Below are 17,745 nucleotides of genomic sequence, written 5' to 3'. Positions count from 1 at the left end.
ATGCATTTTTTACGTGCTTTCGAACTGCTAGGTTGGCAGAAGCTGGGACAAGTAACAGGAGCTCACCCCGTTACATGGCACTAGGGATTCGAACCGCTGAACTGCCGGCCTTTCGATTGACAAGCTCAACGCCTTATATACAGTCTCAGGTAGCCCTGTGTTGAAGGAGGTATTCGTGGGGCAGAGAAAAACTGAGGTAGCCTGTGCAGTCCTGAAAACATTGAAGGAAAATAAGTACATTATTATTCTAATAATACTTTTTTTCTCTAAATATACATGTTTAAATATTAGGAAATGGTGAAAGCAGCAATCCTAGAAGAACGAAGGAAAAGCGAGAGAGCTGTAGAAGAAGCTGTGAAGCAAACGAGGGAAGAACTGATAGAATACATCAAGGAGCAGAAAAGGGTAAGTGGAAGCTTGAAGACAAGAGTGGTCCAATTTTGGAGCTGGAGAGAAGTCATGTGACAAGTTAGTTCAAAACCTGCTTAGAAATGCTGGATGGTTTGGTTGGTTAGGTGTCCTAGCATCCTTTGAATTATCTGACAAATTGGTCAGAAGCTTGCACAGATATGAAATACTATGCTAGTATTTTTTTATTTTTTATTTTATTTGTTTGTCAAACATGTACAAGATAACAAGTATAGGTATGAATATAAACATGAACAAAGGAAATATTTTGTATTAGATATATTTCTGAAGGAGAGGGGAATTGAGAGTGTGATTAAGTGTGGAGAGACTAGAGATTATAATTTAGGAATTATTTTAGATTATGATTGTTAGTTTTGATACCCTGCATTTTATTCTGGGAAGTCGGGGGGGGGTAAGGGGGAGGGGAATTGGGGGGTTGAGGCTAGAGATGGAGTGATGGTTAATGTACAGGGATTATTGAAGATGTATAAATATATTTAATGTAGGGTCGGGTCTGCCCAGTTACCATTTTAGAACGGTGGGGAGGGAGAAAAAGAGAGAATAGGAGGTAGGAAAGAGGAGAAGAGGAAGGAAGAGGGGTAGAAGAGGGAGAAGGAAGGTGGAGGGTGGAGGGAGGAGAGGATGTAGATAAGAGAAGGAGAGGAAGGCCTGGAAAGTAAAAGAAGGTAGAAGAGGGAAGAGTGTTAAAAAGTGGGGTGGTGACTGGGCAGGCCCGACTAATTGTATATAACTGTACATTGAATGAGTTGTTTGACATGATTGTAAAAATAAAACTTTTTTATGGAAAAAAAAACATGAACAAAGGGAGTAAATGCAGATAAATGGGGAATAATAAGACAGGGACGGTAGGCACACTGGTGCGCTTATGCACGCCCGCTTTACAGACCTCTTAGGAATGGGATGAGGTCCACTGTAGACAGCTTGAAGTTGAAGCTGCAAGGGTGTGAGGCTGTAATAACGGAGTCGGGTAGTGCATTTCAGGCATTGACCACTCTGTTGCTGAAGTCGTATTTTCTGCAATCGAGTTTGAAGTAGTTTCCCTAGGGTTTGTATCGATTGTTTGCCTCTGTATTATTGTGGTTGAAGCTGAAGAAGTTGTTGACAGGCAAGACATTGTAGCAGACAATTCTGTGTACTATGCTTAGATCGGACCGCAGGCAACATAGTTCAAGATTGTCCAAGCCCAAAATTTCAAGCCTGGAGGCATAGGGAATTCTACTGTGAGTAGATGAGTGGAGCACTCTTCTCAAGAAATACCTCTGAACCCACTCAATCGTGTTAATGTCCGATATACACTGTGGGTTCCAGGCAGACGAGCTGGCAGGACCCTGACACGAGCTGTATTCAAGAATTGGTCTGGCAAAGGTTTTATATGTCCTAGTTAGCAATACAATGTTACCGGAGAAATAAACCATGGCCATGTGGCTGGCATGACTAAACGCCAAAGGTGCACAGAACCCTGTTACTTTCCCACCAAAGGTGGTCCCTATTTTTCTACTCACATTTTTTATGTGCTTTCGAACTGCTAGGTTAGCAGAAGCTGGGACGAGTAACGGGAGCTCACCCCGTTATGCAGCACTAGGAATTCAAACCGCTGAACTGCCGACCTTTCGATTGACAAGTTCAGTGTCTTAGCCACTGAGCCACCATGTCCCAATAGTGAATACCTAACCACAGACTCATAATCACAGCATTTGTTACAATAGCAAGAAGTGTCTCATCAAATGATCTATTTAGCCCTATAAACCAGATTGATGTTTCCATATTTTCTTTGAAATTACATTCATCTCCTGCTCGACATACTATGTCACTATGTCATTCATCTTATTTAAATGATGCCGTGAACCTTTAAGTGGCTCTAAATGGAAACAGTTGCTTAAAATTGGAGGAATAGAATAAACCAGTTTCCTAGCTTGAGGTTTTAAGTACTATAATTCTCAAGCCACAAATTCAATTGGAGGACATCTCCCCCTGCCTCTTTGGTTGGGGATTATCATCATTTTGAACGGTTATAACAGGAAATGCGTTACATAAATGTAGGTCAATTTCGTGAAGCAGTCTGCGAATATTAATAGAATGCAAGGAGAACTAATTTTTGGGTGGATGGAGAGCCAAATATGTGAAACTAATTTGCACATGGGAGCAAGGCAGACTGTTTCAGGGAACTTGGAGAATCTTCAGCAAACTTTGTTTTCAACCCGTATCCTGACTAGTTTAAGGCATGCCTAAAATATAGAGGTGTCCCTCACTTCATCATGATGCCCTTATTTTTTAGCAGGCTGTGACCAGAATTGGTTCCAACAGGCTCCAAAAGGAAAAAAGGCTGCTTGTGACTCAGAGATTCCCATCTCTTGATTAAACGAAGTATCAGATTAACGGTTGTAGCCCAGTGGTGGGCTTCACATTATGTTACTACCGGTTCGCCGCACACACACCTGGTTCGTGCACACACCTGCCTTCCGCGAATGTGCTTTGCTCATGTGCGCACCTTCTATGCATGCGCCCGACCTCAAAAACGTGCCTAAATACGATGGCATAGAGCCTGGGTGGGGGTGGGGGCGATTTCCGTTACCGGTTTGGGCAAACCGGTCTGAACTGGCTTGGGTGAACCGGTCCGAACCAGCTGAATACAACCTCTGATGTAGCCTTTAGCAAACTTTGTACTGGGCCTTAATACAAATGTATAAGGAGAACTGAGATCCATAGTGTATCTGGTATCCTAATCTTGTCATTACACTGTAGTTGGTGGGATGGAGAAACCATATGTTGACTTGCAAAGGGTCTCTGGGTTAATGAACCTGGCTTGCATGCTTGTATATGTAGCACTCTGGTTAAAATGTGCCCGAACTGGCCATTACAAGAGAAGGGCCTTCTCTGCTGTGGCCCTTTGGAACATCTTGTCCCCTGATGTGTCCCCTCTTATCCTTTCGTAAGGGCCTAAAGAGGTGTCTCTGCCAATTGGTTTCGGGCCCCAATGGAGGAGGTGGAGATGGTTGATTAACAACAGATCCCATCTCCCTCCCTGTATATTCTGCTCCTTTCCTCCCCATCTTTTAATTTTAGTTTTAATTGGTATTTTTATTACAGTCTTATTATAGATTTTATACTTTTTGTGTTCATATGTATATCTATCTATCATCTATCACTTATCTGTCCGTCTGTCCATCCAGCTCCCCCTACTTATTGTATGTATGTATGTATGTATGTATGTATGTATGTATGTATGTGTGTATGTATGTATCTACCTACCTACCTATCATGAGCCATGGTGGCGCAGTGGTTAGAATACCGTACTGCAGGCTACTTTCTGCTGACTGCCAGCTACTAGCAGTTTGGCAGTTTGATTCTGACCGGTTCAGGGTTGGCTCAGCCTTCCATCCTTCAGAGGTGGGTAAAATCAGGACCCAGATTCTTGGGGGCAAAATGATGACTCTGTAAATCACTGTGAAGCAGTATATAAGTCTAAGTGCTATTTCTATCTATCCATCTATCCCCTCCCCCTTCTCTCTCTCATATAGTAGCATTTTGGGCCCTGGTCTGGTTCCGAGTTCGAGGTTCTACTTCCCACGCAAACATCAACCCCATTAACCAATTAGCAACACAGCCAACCAATCAGCTTGCAGCAGCTAGGCCAGCAATTCAAAAAACTCCATTAACCAATCAATATGTAGCAACACAGCCAACCAATCAGCTTGCAACAGCTAGGCCAGCAATTCAAAAAACTCCATTAACCAATCAATATGTAGCAACACAGCCAACCAATCAGCTTGCAGCAGCTAGGCCAGCAATTCAAAAAACTCCATTAACCAATCAATATGTAGCAACACAGCCAACCAATCAGCTTGCAACAGCTAGGCCAGCAATTCAAAAAACTCCATTAACCAATCAATATGTAGCAACACAGCCAACCAATCAGCTTGCAGCAGCTAGGCCAGCAATTCAAAAAACTCCATTAACCAATCAATATGTAGCAACACAGCCAACCAATCAGCTTGCAACAGCTAGGCCAGCAATTCAAAAAACACCCCCCCACACCAGTATTTATAGAGAAACAGTAGTTAAAATCCACACTTTGCTCACATAAGAACAAAGCCAAAGGCTGAAGATGATGAGTGAGATCTCATCGAAACGTTGCCTAAATACTTTCAATCTTACACGGGAAAAGACCCGAACATACCAAAACCTGCATACATATACCCATGAAAACCTACAAATATATATATTTGTGTATATATATATTTTCTGAGGTTTTCGCGGGTGTTTGTATGTAGGTCTTGGTTTTTTCTCTTTAAGGTTTGCTGACGACGTCTGATTCATCATCTTCAGGCTTCAGCTTCGCTTCTTGCTCCCAGAAGCACGGTTGAAGCCTGAAGATGATGAATGAGACTTCGTTGAAACGCCGCCAAGACACTTCCAATTTTATGCGGAGAAAACCCGAATAACCAAAGACCTATATATATATATATATATATATATATATATATATATATATATATATATATATATATATATATATATATATATATATATATATATATATATATATATATATATATATATATATATATATATATATATATATTTGTTTTCTGAGGTTTTCACGGTGTTTGTATGTAGGTCTTGCTCCCAGAAGCACGGTTGAAGCCTGAAGATGACGAATGAGACTTCGTTGAAACGCCGCCAAGACACTTCCAATTTTATGCGGAGAAAACCCGAATAACCAAAGACCTATATATATATATATATATATATATATATATATATATATATATATATATATATATATATATCTATATATATATATCTATACATACACATACATACGCACACGCACACACACGCACACACACACACATATATATACACACATACACACACACACAATAGTATCTGTCCATCTATCTGTCCATCTGTCTCTCTATCTAGCTTCCTTCCTCCCTCCCTCCCTCCCTTCATGAGAGTTGCATGCGCGCACACATATACACACTCTTATAAACACAGGACAAAATATTAATGAAATAAATACTAGAACAATATTAGATCTGGCTACTTAGGTGGGTAAGGAAATACATAAAACTGAAAACCAAATTCTGAAAAATCCAATCCTGAGCCATGTATACGCTCTACAATCCCTAAAAATTATATGTAAAATTCAAGCTACTCCGTGCTGCTTCATGCCAAGTTAACAAAAATATTTCACAGAATTTCTGGAAAAGCTTCAGACTTGGCGGTTGCCAAACCTTTGGTGTTAAGGAAATATTTTGTTGTTGGGCAGCCATTAACGGTGCCTTCTTAAACATCATTTTGCAGAAATGATAAAGGGAAAGTCATTTCGTTCCATGAAATCTTATCTGGTCCCTTTCTAGTTTTGACCTTTTCTTCATTGTAAAAGAAGATGTTGAGAAGAGTTCCTGGTTTATTTCTCAAGATATTTTGGAGTGAATTGTGTGAAGCTTTCACTCTGTTATATAGACTTCCAAACATATCTTTGGCTTCCAATCATTTGTTTAGAGATCATTCTAAGTTACATTGGCACTGAAAATAGTAACTTATGAGTTTTTCACATGATCATTGCAGCAGCCCCATGGTCACTTGATCAAAATTTGGATGCTTGGCAACTGGCACGTATTTATGACAGTTATAGTGTCCTGAGGTCACGCGATCACTTTTTGTGACCTTCTCACAAACAAAGTCAATGGGGAAGCCAGATTCATTTTAAACCATGTTACTAACTTTTAACAACTGCAGCAATTTGCTTAACTGTGGCAAGAAAGGTCCTAAAATAGGGTAAAACTCACTTAACAGCTATTTTGTTTAATGATGGTAATTTTGGGCTCAACTGCGGTTGTAAGTCAAGGATTGACTGTATACAAAGCTATCTTACCTGCGATCGTCCACTAGTTAATCTCTAGTTCATCACTGACTCTTTCTGGATCTTACTTCTCTTTCCAGAAGAATGTTGGCTAGCCGTAGTAAATTAGCCGTGGTGAGCTGTCTGCAGCGAATTGTCCCTTTCCAGGTCTTACAAACGGGTTTTGTCATGCCCCCATCGGAGTCTGAATCTGAGGCAGAAGACGAACAGCTGACAGAAAGCGGGAGAGTGGCCCCGTTGGCTGTGGAGGAAACTGGGGAAGGGCAAAATCAGGCTGGGCAGAGCAGGGGAGATGTAGAACAAGGGAGAGGGGGTTCAGATGAAGACCAAGGCCCACCCCCTCCTCATCCTAGGGCACGCAGGGAAGAATGCAGAAGAGAGCAACGTGGGTTGCGTGGCTTACGAGGAAGGAAAGGGCCCCAATTCCCTTCACAAGGCACACCTGGGGATGGAGTTTAAAGGAGAGGCAGTTGGGAGGGGCATTTGTCAGGAAGAAACGCTGAATTCATCTAGTGTTGAGAGAGGGGCCTGCATTCCTGGGACAAATTCCTTGTGTGTCCAATCACACTTGGCCAATAAAAATTCTATTCTATTCTATTCTATTCTATTCTATTCTATTCTATTCTATTCTATTCTATTCTATTCTATTCTATTCTATTCCTCCTGACTGTTTGAATTATAGTCATGCTTCTATGTGCTTTATCTTGTCTTGCTGGAATTATGGCCGGGAATTCTTTGAGTCTTTTGGGACCTGCTGGACTGATTGATTTGCAGTCATTCTGCTTACAGCGTTCGGAGTGGAGTATCTGCGGACAGAAGCTGCTGCAGGTTTGTGGGAGAGATTTTCTCCAGGCCAGAAAGTAAAAGGGACGTTGGGAGCAAAGTTGGTGCCAATCAAGGGACTCATACCGCTTCTCTGGCTTTGTTGGCTTCGGGCCACGCCCAGGATTATCACAGGTTTTTTATTTATTTTTATTTATTTTATTTTTATTTGTCGTAACAATATATACAAGCATTGCATAAAGGATTATATAATATATAAAGATATATATGAGGAGAAACAAGGTACTATAAACATATATATACATAGGGGAAGAAACAATAGGACAGGAACGGTAGGCACGCCCCTTAGAGTCCTCTTAGGAAAGTGGTGAGGTCAACCATGGATAGATTTTGAGTAAAGCTTTTGGGGTTATGAGAAGAAACCACAGAGTCAGGTAATGCATTCCAAGCATATACAATTCTGTTACAGAAATCGTGTTTTCTGCAATCTAAACTGGAGCGGTTGACATTGAGTTTAAATCTGTTGGTAGCTCTTGTGATATTGTTATTGAAACTAAAGAAGTCATTGACAGGAAGGACATTACAACGGATGATTTTATGAGCTAAACCCAGGTCCTGTCGAAGGCGACGAAGTTCCAAGTTTTCTAGACCCAGGATATCAAGTCTGGTGGAATAAGGTATTTTATTGGTTTCGGAGGAGTGGAGAACTCTTCTCGTAAAATACCTTTCAAATGCTAGCATGCCCCCATTGGCGGACGGGAAAGGCTCCTTTTCAACCAAGAGAAAAACACGAAGTTTTCTTTTGGGTTAAGAAAATTAAGCAATCAAAATGTACTGAAGAAGAAGATAAAGTTCCTGCCGCAATTTTTCCTTTTGGGAATTATAACGGATTGTACAGGGATTGAGACTAAATTGATTCTGAATTTAATAACAGCAGCAAGACTGTTGATTGGACAATACTGGAAGAAAGAAGAGGTACCTACAATAGAAGAATGGATATTGAAAGTCATTAATTTGGCTGAGATGGCTAAAATCTCAGCTTTTTTAAAAGACAATTCGCAGGAAAGTTATTTAATTGAATGGAAAAAATGGATTGATTATCTACAAAACAGATATCAGATTAAGAAATATCAGATTGCCTTTGAATAATTAGGAAGTATTATTTTATGTAATGGGGAGGGAGTTGGGAGATGAAAAGATTTGGATGAGGTTAATTGGATTAGAAGGGAAAATTTTACTCTATGTTTGGTTTATGTATAACAATACCTTGTGATTGACCCGGGAAGCCGGGGGCGGGGGGGGAAGGGGGTTTTCTGGGAGGGAGGGGGAAAAAAGGGGGGGAAATGTTTTTGTTTTTTAAAACTTTTTCAATTAAAAAAAAAAAAATTAAGCAAAGGGTGTTGCAAAACATAGGTTTATATTCGGAAATCATCGCCAATCCCTTTGTAGCTGTTAACTAAGATGCGCTGATTTCGCCTCGGATCAGTTAAGGATGTCCATGGAAAGAGATGGTCATTCTCTCCTATCCCCCGTAGCCACCTGCAACCTATAAAAAAAATGCCCCCTGATGAATGAAAGGGGAACCTCTTACCAATGCGATGCAGAGCAGTCAAAGCTCTCGGGGATAGGAGGAGTCCGAATTTTCCTCCTCCAAATTTCTTGCGCCGAAATTCTGACTCCAGCCATTGTTTTGCTTGTAACATGTTCATAGCAACTAGATGATCTTATTAATAATGTTTTTGTATGGTCATTAAAGGAATTAATTGCATCTTTTGTTGGCATAGGGCAGGCAGCTAAAAATATTTCGGAGACCTTTCTAAGATAGCCAAGTATGAGAATATTTAAGAACGTTATTCTGTAAAGAGAGGGCTGTTTGCAACGCAAGGGAGGAGGAGATGTAGAGCTCTTAATATACGCAGGGTAAGAATTGAGTACATAACAGTATTCAAATCAATGCTTTTGAACAGTTCGGTGGGTTTATCCCTTCATTTGGAAGCCTAAAAATGGGTTTGGATGGGTAGCAGAAATATAAAATAGCTTATTTTTTTATGCATTTGTGGATGCGGATTCTCTTGGAACATTTCTTCCACTATATTCCCATTTTATTTATTTATTTATTTAATTTATATACCGCCCTTCTCCTGAAGGACTCAGGGTGGTTTACAGCCAAATAAAACAAAGTTACAAAAGATTAAAAAACATTTTAAAAATCTAATTCAAATTAGGCCGAAACGAATAAAAACAGTGATAAAACCATAATAAAACCCATATTTAAAATACATTAGGCCAGCCCTGCGTGATAAAACAAGAAGGTCTTTAGCTCGCGTCGAAAGGTCCGGAGGTCGGGGAGTTGTCGTATCCCCGGAGGCAGCTCATTCCAGAGGGCAGGGGCTCCCACGGAGAAGGCCCTCCCCCTGGGCGTCGCCAGTCGACATTGTTTGACTGACGGTACCCTGAGGAGGCCCTCCCTATGGGAGCGCACAGGTCGCTGGGAGGCTATTGGTGGCAGCAGGCGGTCCCGTAAATTTATTTGTTTGTTTGTTTGTTTAGTCAATCAGTCAATTTCTGTAGCTGCCCATCTCAGTCAATGACCCTGGGCAGCTTACAATTCAAAAAATATATTACAATTAAAACATTTCAAAACAATAAAAAAAAAAACCAATGGAAACATCTAAACTAAATGTGTACATAGCAGCCGAGATGCTTGGCCAGTTACAGCTAAGAAACCAGATCCTTGATTCATTCACGCATCCCAGAATATAACCAGGTTTGGCTAACAATATGCAAGGGGAGAATATTGCACAGAGCAGAGGCCACTGCGGGAAAAGGCCATTTTCTGTTCCTCACAACTGACACTTGTTGGCTGACAGGATCTGCAGGTTGTCCATTTTGCTAGATCAGGTTGGACAGGTAGAGACTTTTGGAAAAAGGTGATCCCTTAGGTACCCTCGTAAAAGTGACAACAACACCTTGAATTGCATCCAGAAAGACTCCAGTAACCAATGCAGCTCACACAGAAGTGTTGCTATGTGTTCTGTTTCCCTCCCCCAATACTCCCAAGAAAGAGTCAGTCAAAGGCCTCCTCTTCTACTTTTATTTACATAGATAAATGTCCTGGCCACGTCTACCCACGGGCCTGCCAAGTTTCTGGAGATAACGAGGAAATTATAGATAAGGCCAGAATTACTCACGAATATATTCTTCCCTCCATTGATACAGTTTGCCCACAAGAAATTCATTGCTTTGTCCAAGACAAAAAACCAGGAAGTCCCGCCTCCTATTTATAGTCTCTGCAGATGTCACTGCATGACCATCATTCCTTGGCTTTATCCCAACGCTGCTTCTGCTGCGCGCGCCGGTCACGTCTGCGCAGTCTTGCATCACTCCAAAACTGTTCTTGGGGCATTGCCAAATCAGAAGAAGGCTCGAGAGAATCAGGCCTTGCCGGCCCCTCCTCCTCCCTTTGAGTGGGTGCCAGGGAGGGAGAGGGCTCAAGAGAAGCAGGGCTTGCCAGGTCTTCTCCCTCACTTTCTGAATCATCCGAGTCCAGGAGTCCGGGTCCAGGAACCTGGGTCACAACACTATGTATGCCGTATATCTGTCACCATTTCCCACCCTGCAGCAATGGGATTCCAATTTTTTTATTACTGGTTCTGTGGGCATGGCTTGTTGGGCGTAGCAGAAGGATACTGTAAAATCTCCATTCCCTCCCCACTCCAAGGGAAAGGTTATTATAAAATCTCCATTCCCTCCCCACTTCAGGGGAAGGATACTGTAAAATCTCCATTCTCACCCCACTCCAGGGGAAGGATACTATAAAATCTCCATTCCCAGCCCACGATCAGCTGGGACTCAGGAGGCAGAGAATAGATGGGGGCGGGGCCAGTCAGAGGTGGTTTTTACCAGTTCTCCGAACTACTTAAAATTTCCTCTACCGGTTCTCCAGAACTGGTCAGAACCTGCTGAATATCACCTCTGACACCCTGTGGTTTGAAGGCAGTATTGCAGGCTAACTCTGCCCACAACCAGGAGTTTGATCCTAACGTGGCTCAAAGTTGTCCCAGGCTTCCATCCTTCTGAGGTCACTAAAATGAGGAGCCAGATTGTTGGAGGCAATGCTGACATTATAAACCAGAGAGTGCTGTAAAGTACTATTAGGCAGCCTAAATATTATTGCTATCCATGCAGCCTCATTCTGTACCTATTGAAGTTTCCAAATGCTCCTTAGGGCCAGCCCCATGTAGAGTGTGTTACAGTAGTCTAAGGTTAGAAGGGCATGAGTTACATTTGAGGTGAAGATCCCATCTATGCCAGCATCCAGCACAGTTCTTGATATATAGCCGATAGATTAATCCTACCACAGTTAATAACTCAAGTCAAAATATGTAAGGTAAAATAAAATACACAACTGTAAGAACCTAGAAGTTAAGCCCTTTAGAAACCTCACTCTCCAGATGTGGACTCCAAAAATCTCAAGGTCCTCTTCTACCTGGGTCTGAAGTGCTGAGGAAACCCTCCAACTGGATTGCCAATGTTGCATCACACAGACAAAACCCTGTCTGGTCCCAAGCTATTTTGAGGCCGTGGAAGTCAAAACCAGATTTTTGAACAAAGTCCAGAGGAAAACCAAAAGACAGCGGGGATCCTAATTAAGGGGTAAACTACATTTTTTTTTTGCTTTGAAATGCATGACCTGCTTAGATTGCTAAAGTATATATTGGGAACGTTATATGAAAATACGCCGCGATTTGAGGGGAAAGTTCTATGAAAAACTTTAAAAAGGGCCGCTTTTTACCGCTAAAAATGATGTTTTGGAGAAATAGGATGAAAAACGTTCTGTTGAAGATAATCTTTATTTATTTATTTATTTATTTATTTATTTGTCACAACAGTATATGTAAGTATAAGCATGAAATAACTATACGATATATAAGCATATATATAAGCATAAGTATAAAATAACTATACGAATTGGATACAATCAAAGGGGACATTGGGACAGGAACGGTAGGCACGTGAGTGCTCTTATGTACGCCCCTTACAGACCTCTTAGGAATGGGGTGAGGTCAATAGTAGATAGTCTTTGGTTAAAGCTTTGGGGATTTTGGGAAGAGACCACAGAGTCAGGTAGTGCATTCCAGGCATTAACAACTCTGTTACTGAAGTCATAATTTCTGCAATCAAGATTGGAGCGGTTCACATTAAGCTTAAATCTGTTGTGTGCTCATGTATTGTTGCGACTGAAGCTGAAGTAGTCTTCAACAGGAAGGACATTGCAACGGATGATTCTATGAGTTAAACTCAGGTCATGTCGAAGGCGGCGGCGTTCTAAATTTTCTAAACCCAGGATTTCAAGTCTAGTGGCATAAGATATTTTGTTGTAATCAGAGGAGTGGGAAACTCTTCTTGTAAAATATTTCTGGACACGCTCAATTGTATTAATGTCCGAAATCTAGTCAGTTCCATAGAAAATTAGCCTTCCGTGGGAATCTGTGACTTCAAGGATTGTGCAATGATTCACCAGAAAGGCTTCAAAGCATATGGAGGGCATTCTCCAAAGCCACAATGACATCATGTCTATTAAAATCTCATTATGCAAATCACACATGAGGGCATTCGGCAGGCCCTATGGATGGTCAGATCCTGGGGCTCAAACTTACTCCTTGCCTACCATTCCTCAAAGCAGATGCGTCTATTGCTGGCTATTCCCAGAGTTAGCTGGGAAATCTCTTCATGCAGATGTTGCTTCAGAGGTGGGTTTCAGCAGGTTCTGACCAGTTCTGGAGAACCGGTAGTGGACATTTTGAGTAGTTCGTAGAACCGGTAGTAAAAATGCTGACTGCCCCACCCCCCTCTATTCTCTGCCTCCCGAGTCCCAGCTGATTGGAAGGAAATGGGGATTTTGCAATAACCTTCCCCTGGAGTGGGGTGGGAATGGATTTTTTACAGTATCCTTCCCATGCCACGCCCACCAAGCCACACCCACAGAACCAGTAATTAAAAAACTTTGAAACCCACCTCTGTGTTGCTTGAACTTGGGCTGACCAAAGCTTCAGACCTGCCTGGTGTTTTCACTAATATAGTAAATTTCCTAATGCAAAGATTGCCTCTGTCAGGCCTTTCCCAGCTTGGATGTTCAGGAAACAAAAGCCCACGATACCCATTTGTAGGGAAAGGTACAACTTTTACTGAAGCCAAGTGTGTTGTGGTCCTTCAGCAGCCTGCAGAGCTGGCAACAGAGTCGGACAGCAGTGAGGCTGAGGAAGAACATGGGCCAGTCCTGGAGGCTGAGGAAGGCCCGGATGAGGGCTCTGTGTTGGAGGCAGAGTTGCGGCCAGGGCCATCTGGGAGTTATGTGCGGATTCCGGAGCCTCTAGAGGCTGACAGTAGTGAGGCAGAGGAACAGGAGGAGCCTGTTCCTAATGCACACATGAGAAGAGCTGCCAGAAGGCAAGAGCAGCTAAAGCAAAGAGGATGACTTGGGAGTAAGCCAAGAGATGATTGGCCCCTCCCATAAAGCTTAAAAGACCAGCAACAGCATTTGGGCTCTTTGCCGGAAAACAACGTTGATAGAATTGCTCCTTGTCTTGCTGCATTTATTTCTTGTTGGCATCTTCTGCTTTTGAACTTTTGCCAAGAAAAGCCTTTGGCAGTTTGCCTAATTAGACCAGGGTTGGTGATAAGACTGAAGAATTATGTTAGGAAGAATTTGCTTTGATTTAGTTTGGACTACGCTGAGAATGAGTTAATTCTCAGCTGTTCTAATAAAGTCTGTTTTTGAACTGATTGCATTTAATACTACTTACTTGGGCCGGGGTCAAAACAAAGTGGTTACAGCGTAGCAAAGCTAGATTTGAATATTCCCGTATAAACCCATTGCTTTTCCCTTCCCCTGGGCCCTGCCCTCTTGCTCCTTGGACTAATGATGTTCAAACTAAGTGTTTTGGTAACAGTTCTAAAGATTGGCACTTCTTTGGTGAGCATTCGCATTCCGTTCTCACGCTTGGGTCCTTGTACCCACCAGTCTCTGTTTCAGGCTGGCATCTCTGGTTCCTCTCATCCTGTCATCTCCTTCCTCCCTATATCCCCTTCCCCCTTTTATGGCAGGATGCCATCAAAGCGAAACAGGACTGAAGCAGGGGTGAAATGCTCCTGGTTCGGACCGGATCACCCGATCTGGTAGTGATGACGGCAGGTGGTTCAGAGAACCGGTAGCAAAAATCCCTGCCCCACGCCCATGCCTGGCTGAGCTGCACGATCATCAGAGGGTTTGGGGTTTTTTTTACTTTTAAAAGCATTTTTTCTTTGGCCAAAAAAATGCTTTTAAAAGTAAAAAAAAGCCTCTGATGATCACGCGGCTCAGCTGGGATTGTCAGAGCCTTTTAAAAACATTTTTTCTACAACCTTTTCGGCTGAAGAGGTTGTAGAAAAAATGCTTTTAAAAGGCTCTGACGATCCCAGCTGAGTTGCCTGATCATCAGAGGTGGTTTTTTTTTCTTTTAAAGGCAAAAAGTAATGTTTTTAAAACAAAAGCCTCTGACGATCAGGCAACTCAGCTGGGATCGTCAGAGCCTTTTAAAAGCATTTTTTTTTTACAACCTCTTCGGCCAAAGAGGTTGTAGAAAAAAATGCTCTTAAAAGTTAAAAAAAAAAAGTTGGCCACGCCCACCCAGTCACATTACCCACCACCACCACCAAGCCACGCCCGCAGAACCGGTAGTAACAAATTTTACATTTCACCACTGGACTGAAGCAATCCGATGGCAAATCTGACAGCCGCTGTCACACACTGATTTCCCTCCTGGTCCCCGTGGAGCAGAACGTTTCAAAATCTTGGAGCTTCTGATAAGCGTGGAAAATAGGACCTACCAGAGGTCCTCCAATGCCTGCAGGACAAAAACTCCAAAGAGTTGAAAAGGAGAGGAGAGTGGCACTGCAAGGAATATCTCTTCTGGGGGTTGCTTTGCCCAGGAGTAGACCAGCCTTTTTGAGCCAAGGAAAACGCAGGGCAAGCTGATTTTGAATGGGGCTTGGACTCTTGGGTTATATAACTTGCCCATTTGGAAATAACCCACCTCTGGAAATAACATCCATACGTTATGCTTCCACAATTAGCTGCCGAAAACTCTTTGGACTATTTTTGTGGGCTCTGACTTGGTTTGTACCTGACTTTGCTTTTGTTTATGCCTTTTGGCTCCGTGACTTTGTATGCTTTGGCTTGACTGAAGTCCTGGCCTGGGCTTCAAACACGTTTTCTTCTTAACCCTCTGCCTTCTTCTTGTATTTCAGAAAAAGTCTTGGCCACCTCACGTCCTTGGTTGCCTCCCTGCCCAGCACAGATTACTGGGACGGGAGAGTTGCTTTGTCATCAGTCCCTTTGAAAGCCTGGGGGAGGAGGGTGTTTCTTTTTTTGTGGACAGAAAGGTGGTCTACCAGCAGCCTCTCAAGAGCAGTTGTGTTTTTGGGGTGGGGTGGGGCTGCTGGGGGTTCACACGGGTTCGGGAGAACCTCTAGCTAAGATTCTGTGCAGTTTTTAGAACCTCCAAATCCCACTCCTGGTTGGACCCGCCCACCCCGCCCTCCCTTCCCAGGAGTCTCTACATGGTCCGTTTTAGATGCAGGTAAGTGCAGGGACGCGGTGGTTCAGGGGCTAGAACGTTGAGCTTGTCGATTGAAAGGTCGGCAGCTCAGCGGTTCAAATCCCTAGTGCTGCCGTGTAACGGGGTGAGCTCCCATTACTTGTCCCAGCTTCTGCCAACCTAGCAGTTTCAAAAGCACGTAAAAATGCAAGTAGAAAAAATAGGGACCTTTGGTGGGAAGGTAACAACGTTTCGTGCGCCTTTGGCGTTGAGTCATGCCGGCCACATGACCACGGAGACGTCTTCGGACAGCGCTGGCTCTTCGGCTTTGAAACGGAGATGAGCACCGCCCCCTAGAGTCGGCAACGACTAGCACGTATGTGCGAGGGGAACTTTTACCTTTACCTTTAAGTGCAGGGTACGCGTGGAGGTTTGGGGAGGCCGAAAAACGGACCTACTAGAAGTTTGGAAACTACTAGATGGGCAGTTCCTATCAATGGGCCTACTAGAAGTTTGGGCCCATTTCTGGCCTCCGGAGCCTGGGGAGGCCGTTTTCGCCGTCCCGGAGGCTCGAAGAAAGCCTCCGGAGCTCGGGGAAGGCAAAAATGCCCCTCCCCCCATGGTGCAGGAGTCCAACTAGGCCACACCCACCATGGCCACGCCCACCCAGCAACTGGGCAGAGAACCCCTTGCTAAATTATTGACGCCCTGCTCACAAGCTTCCACCTAGATTCGTCAGCTCCTCAGCAGGGCTGAATTGCCTGCAGCAGGCTAAATTACGATCGCCTGCAGCATACGAAGCTGCACATCGTGGCTGAGAAAACAAAATGGCCTCCTTCGCACAGAGCCAAACTTAGATTCCAGGGCTGTCTATTATCAGCCAATTCACACCGCCCTTGATCTTATTAATGGCGTAGTTTTGAATATTCCATCATGTGTGGAATCCTGGATGTTCTCGGTGCTCTCTGACTTTGGTGGTTTCTATGCAGAAGTTTCACTACCTCATTAGGTAACATCTTCAGTGACATTTGTGAACCAATTTGATTGGCTTCGTAATGCAATCCATACAATTCAGAGGTGGGGGAACTAGGGACCTATTATGACTCGTGGACTTCAATTCCCAGAATTCCTGCCATGCTGGCTCAGGAATTCTGGGAGTTGAAGTCCACAGGTCATAAAAAGGCCCTAGTTCCCCAAACCCCTGAATTGAAGAAATGTCTCCGGGAGTTAAACAAGGCCTCCTCATTATTACAGTTTGACAGGAAGTTCCATGTATTTTATTTTTATCAAAACTGTATTCCGTCCATCTAGCCGGAGGCGACTTACAGACATTGGATGAAATACAGGATAAAACATTAAAACAATGAAGATCTTAAGTTTAAAATGGAATTAAAATAACACTCAGCAGGATGGAGAGGAAGGACACTAAATGCACACCGAGACCAAGTGGGGTCTTCTCTACTCCATTGTTGTTGTTGTTGTTAGTCATAAAGGCATGTCCGACTCATCGTGACCCCATGGACAACGTTCCTGCAGGCCTTCCTGTCCTCTACCATCCGCCGGAGTCCATTTAAGCTCACGCCGACTGCTTCAGTGACTCCATCCAGCCACCTCCACTCTATTAACCCCCTCCAATAAGCCAACCGGCATTAGAGCCCTATTTCCCCCCAACCTTTAAACGCTACTGTTGTTTTTATATGTTTTGTCTTTACTAACAACTTGCAAGTTTCCCAGAGCAATCAAAGAGGCATTTCAGTTCTTTAAAGAAGCAAAGCAAATTGAATGACGTTCATGTAAGGGGAGGAAAAAAAAGGGACACGGTGGCTCAGGGGCTAGGACGTTGAGCTTGTCAATCAAAAGGTCGGCAGCTCAGCGGTTCGAATCCCTAGTGAGCTCCCGTTACTTGTCCCAGCTTTTGTCAACCTAGCAGTTTCGAAAGCATGTAAAAATTGCAAGTAGAAAATAGGGACCATCTTTGGTGGGAAGGTAACAGCATTCCGTGCGCATTTGGTGTTGAGTCATGCCGGCCACATGACCACTCCGGAGACGACTTCGGACAGCGCTGGCTCTTCGGCTTTGAAA

General features: G+C 43.3%; 1 protein-coding gene across 6 annotated transcripts in view; it reads left to right on the top strand.

The window, feature by feature from the left end:
* CCDC91 (coiled-coil domain containing 91) overlaps positions 1-17,745 on the top strand; it is a 189,841-nt gene that overhangs the window by 102,690 nt on the left and 69,406 nt on the right. For all 6 annotated transcript variants that reach the window (XM_058190901.1, XM_058190900.1, XM_058190902.1 and 3 more), the window contains one exon: positions 292-405. In XM_058190901.1, the coding sequence (XP_058046884.1) occupies positions 292-405 (114 nt within the window). The remainder of the gene's footprint in view (positions 1-291; positions 406-17,745) is intronic.

This window comes from Ahaetulla prasina, chromosome 7 (genome assembly GCF_028640845.1).
Source record: "Ahaetulla prasina isolate Xishuangbanna chromosome 7, ASM2864084v1, whole genome shotgun sequence".
NCBI lineage: Eukaryota > Metazoa > Chordata > Lepidosauria > Squamata > Colubridae > Ahaetulla > Ahaetulla prasina.
The sequence above is the reverse complement of the archived record's forward strand: the minus strand, read 5'-3'. Positions and strand labels throughout refer to the sequence as shown.